The 15,585-nt window shown below is 48.1% G+C and overlaps 1 protein-coding gene across 5 annotated transcripts in view; it reads left to right on the top strand.

Moving 5' to 3' along the window:
- Positions 1–14,966, top strand: part of ZNF516 (zinc finger protein 516) — a 100,177-nt gene extending 85,211 nt beyond the window's left edge. For all 5 annotated transcript variants that reach the window (XM_069569148.1, XM_069569150.1, XM_069569147.1 and 2 more), the window contains one exon: positions 10,929–14,966. In XM_069569148.1, coding sequence (XP_069425249.1) covers positions 10,929–10,988 — 60 coding nt within the window. In that variant the 3' untranslated portion in view covers positions 10,989–14,966. The remainder of the gene's footprint in view (positions 1–10,928) is intronic.
- The last annotated feature ends 619 nt before the right edge of the window (positions 14,967–15,585 follow it).

Genomic DNA, 15,585 nt, shown 5'->3' on the forward strand with positions numbered 1-15,585 from the left:
CCTCGCGGTCTCTCCTGTGACTCTGGACCAAGACTCCGTGGTTCCAGGCTCCTCTTCCTTGTGTCCCTTTACGGGATGTCAGCCCACCCTCTGTTCTCCCACAAGCATTCTCTGCGTAACCATCTTGCCTACTCATTGGTTGCCCGAGGAGATTCTGTAGCCACAACCTCCCCTTTGTAAGTGAAGAAGGGTTTCCTTGCCCCCAAGGTACACATCCAGGATCGTGTCCAGGCGGTCAGGTCCACTTAGCACGCCCTCCTGTTCCCGTATGGGATTCCTGGTCTTTGATGGTGGCGAGGGAAGCAGAGGAGCCCAGTCTGTTTCTCAGGAAGAGAACTGTGTGAGAGTCCTCCCCAGAGCCTGCAGCCATTCACGCCTGAACCGCCTTAGGATGGACCGGACCTCATCAGAGCCTTTGGTTTCGTTTTTTATCCAGTTTTCAGAATCCCTGTTTGCTGTTTAAAGGTTTCTCTTCATATATCACGGACAGAATGCCTTGCCCTTTGTTGTAGTTTTTATAGTAAGTGCCTTCTCTCTTAATAAAACCCATAGTTTTAGAATGAAAAGCTGTTATTTCAGGATGCCGTCACAATTTATGGAAAAAGAAAACATCTCGCTGAATGCTGAATTGAAAGATCTGTGGACATAGGTGACCTCAGCTCAAACTGGACCGCACTCTCCTTTTTAACAGAAGTGAAACCCCCTTCCCACAGGAGTCACTGTGATGTTGGCGGGTTGTATTAGCAGCAAGGCCGTGCCATAATTGGAGAATTGCACACTGGCAGAGTGAGTGGAGTCAGTTCAGAGCGGTCCTGCAGATGCAGGCGACCCGTTCGGCCCCCTAAGGTGTGGCTTTTCCACCCGCGCTGGGCGGGGCTGGCGGGGAATCACTGGCTGGCACTCTGAACAGCACCGTGAGGCTCTTCAGGGACACACATCTGCTTATGAGCTGCACATGAATTCCAGCTAAGTCTCTGCAAGAGGCTTCTGTCATAGGAGAAAGAGATCAACAAAGCAAATCACTGAGACTGTATTTTAAATTCATTCTGTGTTAATTATGGATTTCCCAGGTGGCTCAGTGGTCAAGAACCGGCCTGCCAATACAGGAGACTTGGGTTCGATCCCTGGGTCAGGAAGACCCCCTAGCGTTGAGGAAATGGCACCCCACTCCAGTATTCTTGCGTGGGAAATCCCATGGACAGAGGAGCCTGGCGGGCTACAGTCCGTGGGGTCGCAGAGTCTGACATGACTATACACACACACGTGCTGGCATAGTCAAGATTATGGCCTCTGAAAGTTCTTTTAGTCCTTCATTACATTCAGAGTAGCTTTTGTTGGTTAATCACTGGACGTTCTGGTTCCTGAAGGGAATTCTGTTTTCTTTAGCGTACTTTGGGATTTTCGAATTCTCATAGAGATGTGTCTGCCAGGGTAACTGCAAAACGTAGCAATAGTAGATATCAGTTTATATCTTAGTGTTCTTTCTTATGGTGAAGTTCTCATTGTTTACAAAAATCACAATTGCTATCTTAGATTTAAAATACAATATAGATTCATAGAGTGATTCTGTAGTTATTTATGTCTAGAAGGGGACTCATTAAACTGATCAGTCATGTTCTTTTTCATGTTGAGCTTGAAATGAGCTTTGCCAATGTTAACTAATTAATATTTAAATCATATTCTTTTCCTGTGGGCTTTAGAAGATGTGGATCAAGGGATTTTTTAAAAAAATAATACAACACTGTGTATTCATGTAGAAGTTATTTGATGTAGCACTTACAGTGGATGGACTTTTATAGATATACATAATAGATGCTAAATTATATAACTGTAACAGAATTTGGGAATGCAGTTTTATAATCATCATTTGTCTACTCATTAACAGTATTAATTGAGCACCTCCTGTGTGCCAGGCTCTATCTTATTGGTGGAGAATAATCAGGATTTAGAGGTGCAGGGAAACATCTTTCCTGCTTTTATGGGTTTTGAGGTCCAGTGGGTGGTTTAGATAAGAAGATGAAGAGGTGCCACTTTGACAGGGTGAGGGTCCCGGAACCCAGGCTTGGGGTGTTGAGAAGAGCGTGCCGGGCGGGCAGGGAACACAGCAGGGTGGGTGCCCCCTGCAGAGACATCCCCCCCCAAGAGGTGGAAGAGACGTCTCACTGGAGGACTGTTTGAGGGGAGAGCTGGGCAGGTGGGCAGGAGCTCAGGACAGGAGTCTGGGGTGACACACAGGCGTGGGTGCCAGGGCTGAGATGCAGGAAGTCTGACCTGTGCACTGGGGACCCTGGGCGGGGATGATTGATGTCATCAATGCTGCGTCCATGGTGAGTCGGGTTGGCCTGGGTCGGGGATGGACTGCAGAGATTCTGGACAGTGGACTGAGCCCAGCTCTGGAGGGGCTTCGAGCAATCCCAGTGAGACCCAGGGCTGGGGGAGACAGATGGGTGTGGGGATGTTCGAGGGGTGGAGGAACTTGGGGACTGGATGTGGGGGGAAGCTGGGAAGGGATGGACCAGACCTGGGTTCTGGCTTCAGGCTCCAGCTCCGGAGAGGAGCCTGTCCTGGCGCCTGGAATGTGGCCAGAGGAGCTGGACAAAATCTGTTCCCATTGACCTTCAAGTCAAGTTGGTGAATCCTCGTGGCAGGTGAATATGTGGGTTTGAAGCAGAGAACGATGTGGGTGGGGCACATATGAATATTTCATAGCTCGCAACGTCGAAGAGCAGCCAAGATCAGCCAGTTCGACTCCAAGCGACTCAGTGATACAAGTTATTAAGACACTGGCTTACCAAGTAGGAGGCGGTAACCCAGGTCTCACCTCAGGCAAGCGAACTTCACCTGGGTATCCTCATCTGTAACAGGAGGGCAGCAACAACACGTCTGTGCCCGCGGAGACAATTCTCGAGGTTGGCGCGCTGAGCCTGGCAGAGGCGGCACGCCCAGCACGTTGGCGGCTGTCAGTTTCCTAGGAGTGAACCGTTGTCCTGAAGAGCTGGGGAGACGGGACCGTGTGTGAGTGGTGCATGCGTGTGTGAGCATCTGCACACTTGTACCAACGCTGTGTGGACGCGCCCCTCGGGGACTGCTGTGCTCAGGGACCCAGCGTCTCGGCTGCTTCCTCTCCTGCAGTCTTCCTGGCTCGTCAGGACCTGGCGGTGTGCTCGGAAGCGCTCTGGTTTTGTCTTGTTCTAGTTGCTCCTTAACAGAGAAGGCGATGGCACCCCACTCCAGTACTCTTGCCTGGAAAATCCCATGGATGGAGGAGCCTGGTGGGCTGCAGTCCATGGGGTTGCAAAGAGTGGGACGCGACTGAGCGACTTCACTTTCACTTTTCACTTTCATGCATTGGAGAGGAAATGGCAACCCACTCCTGTGTTCTTGCCTGGAGAATCCCAGGGACGGAGGGGCCCGGTGGGCTGCCATCTATGGGGTCGCACAGAGTCGGACTCGACTAAAGCGATGCAGCAGCAGCAGCAGCAGCAGCAGCAGTAGTTGCATGTTAAAGGGAGAATAGGAAAACTCTCAGTTTGAGGAAAGTGTCGTCGGCATAATGTGGTTCCTGGTGGACCCCACGCTGCTGGGCGGCCGCCGTGTCTGTACCACAGTCATACAGCAGCTGCACTTACTTTGCTGAGATAATATTTGAATTTTCTGTGTGGGGTGATCCTAATGTCCTAATATCTAGATGCAGGAATGGATTTATTCAGTTAATGTAGCTGCTTGAGGAAGAATGAAAGGGTTTCCTCTTTTTGTTTTTCTGAAGTAGGTCATGCTTACAGTTTGGTTTTTCTTCTGTTTCATTATGGTTTTTTACAGGATGTCGAATACAGTTAGCTCCATGTGCTGTAGGACCTTGTTGTTTATGTACCCCACATGTAATACATAATAGTTTGCACCTCAGTTCAGTTCAGTTCAGTCGTGTCCGACTCTTTGCGACCCCATGAATCGCAGCACGCCAGGCCTCCCTGTCCATCACCAACTCCTGGAGTTCACTCAGACTCACGTCCATCGAGTCAGTGATGCCATCCAGCCATCTCATCCTCGGTCTTCCCCTTCTCCTCCTGCCTCCAATCCCTCCTAGCATCAGAGTCTTTTCCAATGAGTCAACTCTTTGCATGAGGTGGCCAAAGTACTGGAGTTTCAGCTTTAGCATCATTCCTTCCAAAGAAATCCCAGGGCTGATCTCCTTCAGAATGGACTGGTTGGATCTCCTTGCAGTCCAAGGGACTCTCAAGAGTCTTCTCCAACACCACAGTTCAAAAGCATCAATTCTTCGGTGCTCAGCTTTCTTTACAGTCCAACTCTCACATCCATACATGACCACTGGAAAAACCATAGCCTTGACTAGACGGACCTTTGTTGGTGAAGTAATGTGTCTGTTTTTTAATATGCTATCTACGTTGGTCGTAACTTTCCTTCCAGGGAGTAAGCGTCTTTTAATTTCATAGCGGCAGTCACCATCTGCAGTGATTTTGGAGCCCCCAAAAATAAAGTCTGACACTGTTTCCACTGTTTCCCCATTTATTTCCCATTAAGTGATGGGACCAGGTGCCATGATCTTCGTTTTCTGAATGTTGACCTTTAAGCCAGCTTTTTCACTCTCCTCTTTCACTTTCATCAAGAGGCTTTTTAGTTCCTCTTCACTTTCTGCCATAAGGGTGGTGTCATCTGCATATCTGAGGTTATTGATATTTCTCCCGGCAATCTTGATTCCAGCTTGTGCTTCTTCCAGTCCAGCGTTTCTCGTGATGTACTCTGCATATAAGTTAAATAAGCAGGGTGACAATATACAGCCTTGAGGTACTCCTTTTCCTATTTGGAACCAGTCAGTTGTTCCATGTCCAGTTCTATCTGTTTCTTCCTGACCTGCATATAGGTTTCTCAAGAAACAGATCAGGTGGTCTGCTATTCCCATCTCTCTCAGAATTTTCCACAGTTTATTGTGATCCACACAGTCAAAGGCTTTGGCATAGTCAATAAGGAAGAAATCGATGTTTTTCTGGAACTCTCTTGCTTTTTCCATGATCCAGCAGATGTTGGCAATTTGATCTCTGGTTTCTCTGCCTCTTCTAAAACCAGCTTGAACGTCTGGAAGTTCACGTATTGCTGAAGCCTGCCTTGGATAATTTTGAGCATTACTTTACTAGCATGTGAGATGAGTGCAATTGTGTGGTAGTTTGAACATTCTTTGGCATTGCCTTTCTTTGGGATTGGAATGAAAACTGACCTTTTCCAGTCCTGTGGCCACTGCTGAGTTTTCCAAATTTGCTGGCATGTTGAGTGCAGCACTTTCACAGCATCATCTTTCAGGATTTGAAACAGCTCAACTGGAATTCCATCACCTCCACTAGCTTTGTTCATAGTGATGCTTTTTAAGGCCCACTTGACTTCACATTCCAGGATGTCTGGCTCTAGGTGAATGATCACACCATTGTGTTTATCTGGGTTGTGAAGGCCTTTTTTGTACAGTTCTTCCGTGTATTCTTGCCACCTCTTCTTAATATCTTCTGCTTCTGTTTGGTCCATACCATTTCTGCTAACCGCAAATTCCCAATCCCTTCCTCTGCCATCCCCCTCCCTGAAAGAGCTTCCTTCTGGTGTGTCTTTGGCCGTGGTCTCTGCATGCATGCATGTTGACCAAGCCCCGTCTGTGCCACACACAGGCTTGCACTTGAAGCTCTGAGATCCCAGATGGCTGTCTTTCTCAGCACGTTCCCTTCATGGGTGGGGTGGGGAGGAATATTGACTCATTAGGAGTTACAAGTCTGGGTTAGGAGAGAGCAGGGTGTCAAATAGTTGGTTCCTGGGCACAGTATTGATTCTGTAGGCATCCAGTTCCTTTGCATTTCTTGTAAAAGGGCTTGAGCCCTGGCACTGAGGAGCCCACTTCATGAGTGAGCTTCTCTAGCCATGGGGATGGGTTCTTCAGCCCTGGGGGACTGAAGGCACCCGTTGCTTGTGCTTATATTAGGAAGATGATTCTGATCATAAGAGAAGCTAATATTCCAAGCAAAACTCTATCATAAAGAGGAGGGATTCATGGATGTCATCATTTTCAAAATGTTCTGCCATAGCTTTAACAAAATTGAGTGTTTAATTTCTACTCATCATCAAAATTAATCATTAGAAAGAATACTTTTGAACATAATATGCTAAAATACTGGTATCATTGTGCTATGCATGTTAGAGAAAAATAGGTTTTTTTAAAAATGTTGTGGAGAAATTGTGTTTTTCTACTATATTTTTTGTGAAATGTTAGAAACTAAGTAATGTCCAAAACCAAGAAAAATTAACCCACTCTCCTTCCATTCCCCTGGTTTCGGGATTTCAGAGACCAGACTGTCTTTTGCTGAATTGTGAAATCTGGTGTTTTGATTTGTTTGGATTCCTTGCCAGAATTTATAGTCTGTGATTAATAGTTTATTTCTTACTGTTCTAAATGCTATTTTGAAATAGTTAAGCTGGAGAAATAATTCCATTAATCAAAATAAAGAGAAATGAGAAAATAAATGGCAACATACTTTGCCACATTTTTAGCTGCAGAGGTTCTAATGCAAATGATGGATAAATGGTGTGGCTGGTAGATTTGAATCTCTGTATCTGTTTCCAGTGGCACAGAGGTAAAGAGCCGGCCTGCCAGTGCAGGGGACACAAAGGGATGTGGGGAAGCTTCCCGGGAGCAGAAAATGGCAACCCACTCCAGCATTCTGCCTGGGAAAACCCAGGACAGAGGGGCCTGACGGGTTACTGTCCATGGGGTTGCACAGAGTCGCACATGACTGAGCACGCACCCTGTGTGTGTCCAGTGGGCTTCCCAGGTGGCCCAGTGGGTGGAGAACCTGCTTGCAGTGCAGGAGATGCAGGAGTCTTGGATTCGGTCAGGGATATCCTAGGAGAAGGGCGTGGCAACCCCCTCCAGTATTCTTGCCTGGAGAATCCCATGGACAGAGGAGCCTGGCGGGGTCACACGGAGTCAGACACGACTGAAGTGACCGAGCAGGCTCACATGTCTGTTTTCAGTATCCCTTTTAGATTCGCTGTATCACGGATCACATCTCCAAATTCAGAGGATTTGTCTCAGCAATTTCTTACTCATGTAAATCCAACTCATGTAAGCTCTTGAAACACAGCATGCATTTTTCCATTAACAATAATACAACGCCCAAAGTCGTGACTGCAACTAGTGATTTACCTGAAATGACCTGTGGCACCGTGAGCCAGAGTGTACTGATGGCTTCTCGGGAAAGGTCCTTCTCACCAAGATGTTCCGTGCACATTGTGGAGCGTGTGGCATCACTGCGCGTGTCTAAGGCAGGCCTCGTGTGCAAACTGACCTCCGGAAGACTCAGGCGTGTCCTGGGGATTCCAGCACTTGTGTGTGTCTGTCACTGACCCTCATACAGGAGCACATATGCCTTCCTCTACCTTGTGAGACAAAAGGGGTGAAAAAGCAGGTCTCATCAAATTCCAGAAGTCAGTATTCACCCCTAGAACATTGAAATGCCTGAAGGAAAGATGTTTCTTTCAGTCTTACTGAAGAACCTGCAAGTCACACAGCCGCTGTAGAGAAAAGCCAAATTTTCTAAGAGCAGGCTTCTCGTTTTCTGATGACTCTTTGTTTGTGGGAGAATAAGAACAGTCTGTGTGTACTCCGATATCATGAGTCCACTTAGTTTGAAGTGTTTCTGTGACACCCTCTCCCATGGCTGCCTTTTCCCCGGCGTCTGATTGCTCAGATGCAGTTCGTTTCTTAACAAACCCTGTAGGACTGCTGCAGTGAGCAGTTAGGTGATGGCCCCAGCGAGTGAGGGAGTGAAAACGCCTCTCAGGAGTGACGTGCTGTTTGAGCACATCCCGTCATTCGTGAACAGCAGGCATGTCTGCCTCGAGGTTGGTGGACTGAATTGAACACCCTGGTGGTTTGGGTTGGGTTCTGCAGTCCCCCCAAAATAAGTAGTGTAAAAACTTTCCGCTCCTGCAGTGTGCAGCTTCAGTCCTTTAAGGACACACGGCCACCCTCCTGTCTCCTCTCTAAAGGCCGGTACAAGTTTGTGAATTCTGGCCCGCAGGATGGGAAATCCAGGGGCTGCCTGGGTGAAGTCTGAGCCGTGTTTACAAAGTGTAGACGCACACACACATAATACACACGCACGTTCACACACATTCTTCACCCATTTGTGGAATCCTCGGCAAGTGTGTTTGCTACATACAGTTACTTCCTAGAAATTCTCAAGGCCAGTCACCTAACAGCCAACAAGAAATCCCATTTTCCTGTTGTGAACACAAAGGCCATTTCCCTTCTTCTAATGAATGCCGTCGGAGATGGATCTCTACCCACGTGATGTCGCTGTGCAAAAATACAAAATATCCTTCTCAGCTTACTGCAGGCTTCCCTTATAGCTGGTAAAGAATCCGCCTGCAATGCAGGAGACCCTGGTTCAATCCCTGAGTTGGGAAGATCCCCTGGAGAAGGGAAAGGCTACCCACTCCAGTATTCTGGCCTAGAGAATTCCATGGACTATACCCCTGGGGTCACAAAGAGTTGAACACGACTGAGTGACTTCCACTTTAAACTTGCTTCAGGAAATTCACCGTCTACTTAAGGAAGTTTAATCAACATTCTGTCACTGTTTCCTGCATTTCAAATAACCCCCTGTTCGTACCACTGTGCCCAGCCCCCAGCCCCGCACGAAATGTTGTTGGTATCTTTCTGACTTCCCCTAGATGTCGACGGGAAATCTGAATGCAGAGCTTTCCACAGGGGTTTTCTGAAACTGTTAACTAAAGAGAAGCATTTAATTCATTATGTCAACCGGACCTTCCTCCTGAACTTATTTCTAGGCTTGCTGCCGGCATAGCCGGAGAGCAGTTAGAATTTCACACGAGCGCTGCATTTTATCTGTGCATGCTAATTTCAAGCTGTTGGTTTTACTTCATGGAGAATTCAGTTGAAGGTTAATGCAGTTAAGTGAGATTAATCTTGCCCTGTTGTGTTGTCCTCAGATTGTAAGCGCCATCGTTCAGACAGTAATGCTTCAGACGTTGCCTGAGACCCTGTCTGAAAGCTGGGGCTCACCTTCCCTCTCCCTTCCATCTCCCTTCCATCTTGTAGGTCCCATGACTTTAGAACACCCCTTCCGTTTTTCCAACACCGTTGTTACTTTTGGCAATGAGTGGAATTCTCTCAGGTCCTGACAGACCTGTGGGAGTGCTGTAGTGTTTGTTTATACGGCCCCCAAATTTAACCCTGTTCTGGAATTGTTGTTCACATGTAAACCTACGTTGTACTACAGAGCACTGCTTTTAAAAAATTGTTGCTGTTCACTTGCTAAGTCTTATCTGCCTCTTTGCGACCCCATGGACTGCAGCACTCCTGGCTTCCCTGTCCTTCACCATCTCCCAGAGTTTGCTCAGTAAAAAATTATTATTTACGAAAATCCATACTTGATTCAGATTTCCTCCGTTTTCCCTTAATGTTCTTGATCCTTTTCCAGGGTCCCCTCCAGGATATGACATTACATCTAATTGTCCTGACTCCCTCGGTCCCCTTGACCATGATTTTCTCAGATTTTCCTTGTTTTTTCTTTCTTTTTTTTTTTAAATTTTGGCTGCATCATATGACTTGTGGGATCTTAGTTCCCTAACCAGGGATTAAACCCATGCCCCTGCACTGGAAGCTCCGAGTCTTAACCACTGGACTGCCAGGGAAAGCCCACCGGTCCCACCTTGCCAATCCTCCTCCAGTCCCACCCTGCCATCTTTTCAACCTTTTCTCCAGAGCTGGTTCAGACCCTGGGATTTGCTGTTCTGGTGTGCGGACTGGAGATGCCCAGGGCCTCTCTGTAGATCCCTGACGGTTGCCCAGGCTGCCTCGGAAGCATTGCAAGCTCCTCCTGCTCGTGTGTCATGTTCAGTTCAGCCGCTCAGTCGTGTCCGACTCTTTGCGACCCCACGAAGCGCAGCATGCCAGGCCTCCCTGTCCATCACCAGCTCCCGGGGTCCACCCAAACCCATGCCATCCAGCCATCTCATCCTCTGTCGTCCCCTTCTCCTCCTGCCCTCAAGCCCTCCCAGCATCAGGGTCGTTTCAGATGAGTCAGCTCTCTGCATCAGGTGGCCAAAGTACTGGAGTTTCAGCTTCAACATCAGTCCTTCCAGTGAACACCCAGGACTGATCTCCTTTAGGATGGACTGGTCGGATCTCCTTGCTGTTCAAGGGACTCTCAAGAGTCTTCTCCAACACCACAGTTCAAAAGCATCCGTTCTTCGGTGCTCAGCTTTCCTTATAGTCCAACTCTCATATCCATACGTGACTACTTGAAAAACCATAGCCTTGACTAGACAGGCCTTTGTTGGCAAAGTAATGTCTCGCTTTTTAATATGCTATCTAGGTTGGCATAACTTTCCTTCCAAGGAGTAAGCGTCTTTTAATTTCATGGAGGCTGTAGTCACCATCTGCAGTGGTTTTGGAGCCCAGAAAAATAAAGTCAGCCACTGTTTCCCCATCTATTTGCCATGAAGTGATGGGACCGGATGCCATGATCTTAGTTTTTTGAATGTTGAGCTTTAAGCCAACTTTTTCACTCTTCTCTTTCACTTTCATCAAGAGACTCTTTAATTCTTCACTTTCTGGCGTAAGGGTGGTGTCCTCTGCATATCTGAGGTTACTGATATTTCTCCCATCAATCTTGATTCCAGCTTGTGCTTCTTCCAGCCCAGCATTTCTCATGATGTACTCTACATATAAGTTAAGTAAGCATGCGTCATGAGTTACAGCTAAAGCCAGGTGTGTTTGCCGGCTGACTCGGCGGCTCTGTGAAGGTTACTGTTTTCGCTTTGGGTGACGCTAAGAAAGTAGTAAGACAACTGCCCTTAGTAACCGGAAGGCAGAAATGAGCTTTTCTCTTGTCTCTTTTTTCCTCCAGGGGAGAGACCATTCTAACGCAGATGCTGTCCAAACAGTGCCTCTCAGAAAGGGAACCTAGAGATACACTTGGTCCGTTCTGGTGCCGTGACCTTGTCCGCAGCCCCCTCCTGGACGTCCCAAGACAGCCACCCTGGCCGCCCCATGGAAGACCCCCCCAGCCGGACACCGCCTCGCATCCTGCAGCTGTCCGCCAGAGCAGAAGCTAAAGGGGGCTTCTTGTCACGTGTTTAAACATCGGCGAAGATGCTCTTCTCAGAAGTACATGTAGATGTTGTCTACGCATCCACGTGCTCACTAGTCATAGTCCGTGCTTTTTGCAGTAAGCGAGGTGTTGGCAGGCACGGTAGGGACACAGAGCATCAGTATCGTTCAAGACAGGTTCGAGACACTGGAAAGATGCTCGCGTGTGTCGACAGACTGGAGCAGCCACGTGGGATTTTGGAGGACCGCGGGGGTGACATTGGGACTGACGGCGGGGGGCCAGGGGGGCGGGGTGCTGACGATGCCCCGGCCTCTCCGCGTCTTAGTGCGTATTTAAAATAGTAAGAGGCAGGACGGGCATTCAGGTGCTGTAGAAGCAGGCTCGAAGGGGCGGCGGGGGTGCTGGGTGACGAGGCCCTCCGTCTTCAGGGGTCCCACCGCCTGCCCCAGCTGAGTTCCCCTCCCGTCTGTGCCCAGTGAACCCGGAAGAGGTAACACGGCCGTGGGAAGGCTTTGATTGTGTTTCGGGAAAGAGCGCGAGTTGAACACTAAGAAAAGCAGGCTTCTTTGTTTATTCTCAGGACCTTCTGGTAACAGGGCTACATTCTGCAAACTGCTTACAACAGAAGACTGCCCGTCTTAACAAATGATCTAGCCACTGAACCCCTCCACCCCCGACCCGGACCCTTTGACTCAAGTGGGAGAACCCCTGGAGCAGGTGGGGGGCCAGGTCACCCCTGGGTCCTGGTGCTCTGGGGTCCTCCTGCCCCCCTACCTTCCCGTCCATATGTCCCAGCAAGTAGGCGTCTTTTCTTCTCGGGCCTGGGGGCCTCCACTCGCGAGTCCCCTCGTTCCCAGACCGGGGAAACCCCCAGGCCCGTGGGTGGGGGCGGCTTTATATACCTCTTCCTCAGTCACACAGAGGCAAGTTTTAGCGGGGGGTTAAGGCCCGTAAGAAAGGATCTTAAGCCTTGCAGTGTATGCAGTTAAAATTGTATTCCGCAGAGATACATGTTTTCTTTTCCCATCGCCATGACACTGTGTGTGATGGCGGGGTTTCTGAGACGTTCAGGTTTTTGCACATAGTGATCTTATGCATTATCACAAGTTACTGCTGCCTTGAATGAAAATGTTCTGTGAAATTTTTTGCAAAAGCTTTACTAGGTTTTTTTTTTTTTAATTGTGAAATTTTGTAAAGGCAGGAAACGGATTAAAACGAGCATGCTAAATATATTTTTCAAAAAAGCAATAATTTTACATGTACAGAAATTATCCTAACCTTTAAAACTGGTGAGAGCGACAGTTTACTTAATACAGTAATGGATTAGTGCAGTTTTTGTAGAAATGGGCTTCTGATACAAAGAGTTGTTTAAATACACACACACACACAAACCCTAAAGTGTGGTTTTCCTGTTCCAATGATTTGTTGAATTATATTATTATTATTATTGTTGTTATTGTTGTTGTTCTTAGTTAATGTTTGGTTCTGGATTCTACTTGTTACTGAATTTAAATTACTTGACGGTTCAGGTTACTTTGCAGTGATGCAATGTAGCTGGCTAGCTTATATCTATAAATACGTATACACGTATGTACACACACATATATAGGCATATATGTGTATGTATATATATATAACTTTTTTACTTATTTTTTCCTGATATTCTTACACCAGATATGTTCCAGAGTGACCTGTCGTGTTGGTGTCATTAGGGATGTCCGTGCAGATATGATCAGCGGCTGTAATTGACTGTCCTGTCAAGTTATTTGAACAAAGCCACAGAGACACATTCCTTTGTTCACACTGGGAATCAGAATGCCTTTCTGTCGACTTTCGTTTGATCACGTCCGTAGTCTCCCCCCAGTGATCATTTCTGTATTTTCTGGCTTTTATTTTCTTGGCTGACAGTGAAGGGTGACAGTTCAGGGCCTGCTGTTTCTCTGTGTTTCTGTTATTAAAGGAGCTCTGTACACAATATGGCGCAGAGGAGTTGGTATGTGCGCACCTTCAGAGCCACAGACGGCATCCTGGGAGCCCCTCTGTGGGCAGCCTGCTGGAAGGGTGCTTCCTGGGGCCCTGCTGGCTGGACGCACAGCCCAAGCCAGTTGGAATACTTGTTTCTGCCCGGAGCACAGAAATGAGGTTTTCACTTCATTCAGCAGAAGAGGGGGTGGGGAGGCCCTCCGAGGACGCTGCCTCCGAGACGAGCCACCTGGGGCCCGACTGGTTCCTTTCCTCCACTGATCATCAGTATTGTATGGGTTTGCTCATGCGTTGATGTCAGTTCGACCATAGTATTTAATATGATTTGTGTTTTACTTATTTATTTAGCCAGTGTGGTTTGATTCGCCTTTTTTCGAATGAGGATTTCCGCGTGGTCTCTCCTGTACGTCGCCTTCCGACTGTTACAGACTTTCTGCTACCTCTCCTCCTCTGCTGTCTCCTTGTTTCTCGGCAGGATCTTGCCGTGTTGCGTCAGATGTAACGTAGACAATAAAGGGTTCGGTTCTGCACCTCAGCTTCTCCGTGTGTCTCCCCCCGACCCCCACCTGCGCTCCCGGCCTGCTCGTCTCACTCCTGCTCCTTGCTCACGCCTCTTCCTCCTCGTCCAACTCAAGCGACACGAATGATGAGCTTATCGCGGTCTTTCAGGCTATTCACTCTTATTCCTTAACTTGAAGAATGAGCATTTCGATCCTCTGGACACTCAGCCGTTCAGCACCTTCTCCGGGCGTCCGTCCGCTTTCCTGTCTCTCCTTTCCCCTGGCTCCTGGGAGGCCTGGGGCCGTCTCAGACGGATGCGTTTCCCCTGGGCTGTGACACAGTCCAGATCCTCAGGCCAAGGGGGTGGTGCCTCCTAGGCTTTGAGAAGTACCCAGTGCTTTAAGAGCTGCCTCCCCATGGCTACTTATCTTTTAAACCAAGAAAGACACTCCCTTTCATGAAGATGCTCCGGGAAACGGCCCCAGGAATGACAGAGGCCACTTTGGTGACATGAGGGAGGTTTGTGCCCAGATGTCAAGAGCGCTCCGTCCCAGGTTGTACACAGACGCCCCCAGGATGTGAGCTATCACCCACCTGCATCCTCTGGGCTGTAGTCAGGCACTCACAGGCCGCAGGTGCGGAGACCTGTGCCGCCTCCTTGGGCCGCTGGTGCAGGCTGAGGCACCTTCTGTCCACCAGGAGTCAGAGTGTAGCCCGCAGGGTGGCAGGTCCAGTTAGAGCGAGGTCACAGCTGCACGGAGACCTCCTGGTGTCTCACGGGGAGACTCTCTTCACCCACATTCCATCTTCAAAGCAGGAAAACACCCCCCTCCTTGCCCTGCCCCCGGAGGTCTGAGCAACGCACAGAAAACAGCTGGGTCTCCCCAGGTTTGCTTTGCCACTTTCCAAATGTCTCCAGACCTGAAGTAGCATGTATTGTTCCACTGCTTCTCACCTGGGTGAGCTCAAATCACAGGACATTTTATACACGGAGCAGAAAGGAAGAGAAAGGAAAACGACAGGCCAGGACTTCAGGCGATGGTTCAGGTGCCCCTGTAAGCGTGTCTTTGTGGAATGACCGAGAGAAAATGTTCATTCTTCAACTTTGCTAATTATGCTTTGAGGCAGTGAAATGCAAAAGACCACAGAATTTGTATTTCTTTTTTTAAATACAATTTATAACATTATATTTTGTACTCTTTATATTAGAATTTGTAACTAGATTGATGTATTTAACTCTATTTCTGAAAAAAATAATTCAATGTTTCAGTTGTGTGATAAAAATATTTAGATAAGACATATTCATTTTATTGGAAATTGAAATCAATAAAAACATCTTGGAGTTCTTGAGTTCTTGAAAAGACCTTTTTCCCCTATTTCAGGAGGTGGCTTGAATCGTTTGACAGCCCGTCAGGGTCTAGCATTTGAAGATTTTTGTTGGCAAACCCCAGGTGTTAGTGCTCTTTATTTATATAAGCAGAAGAGTTTGAGGGATGATCCCACAAGACGGTTCATCTAACAACGTGCTAAGGTGGCCAGAGGATTTTTTTTTTTCAAGTGTGTGGACTCCAGGGCGCGCACACACTGTTTCTCTTCTTTAAAGGTGACTGTGTTTCTCATTCACCCCCAGCACCTCTCATTCTCCGACACCAAATGCAGCATTCTTCGACTTGCAGTACATTTTCTGCTCAGATGGCAGAAACAGGACTTGGGCCCTTGGATGCAGTAACAGAATTTCAGTTTGGAAAGATAAACCTGAGTTTTGAAGTGAAACAGATTTCTGTCTGAGCTGGCAGGGAAAGGCAGGAAGGGTGGGAACCTGACGTGCCCTTCACGTTGTGTCTGTCAGGGCAGAAGGTCGAGGCTGGACAGTGAAGGGGGCATCCGGGGGGGTCACGGACGGCCCCCTTGTGCCCCTGCGTTCTCGGGTGGAAATGAGTTTGAGGGGCTTTCAGAGAGTCTTTAGGTG

Source organism: Ovis canadensis, chromosome 23 (assembly GCF_042477335.2).
Source record: "Ovis canadensis isolate MfBH-ARS-UI-01 breed Bighorn chromosome 23, ARS-UI_OviCan_v2, whole genome shotgun sequence".
Lineage (NCBI taxonomy): Eukaryota > Metazoa > Chordata > Mammalia > Artiodactyla > Bovidae > Ovis > Ovis canadensis.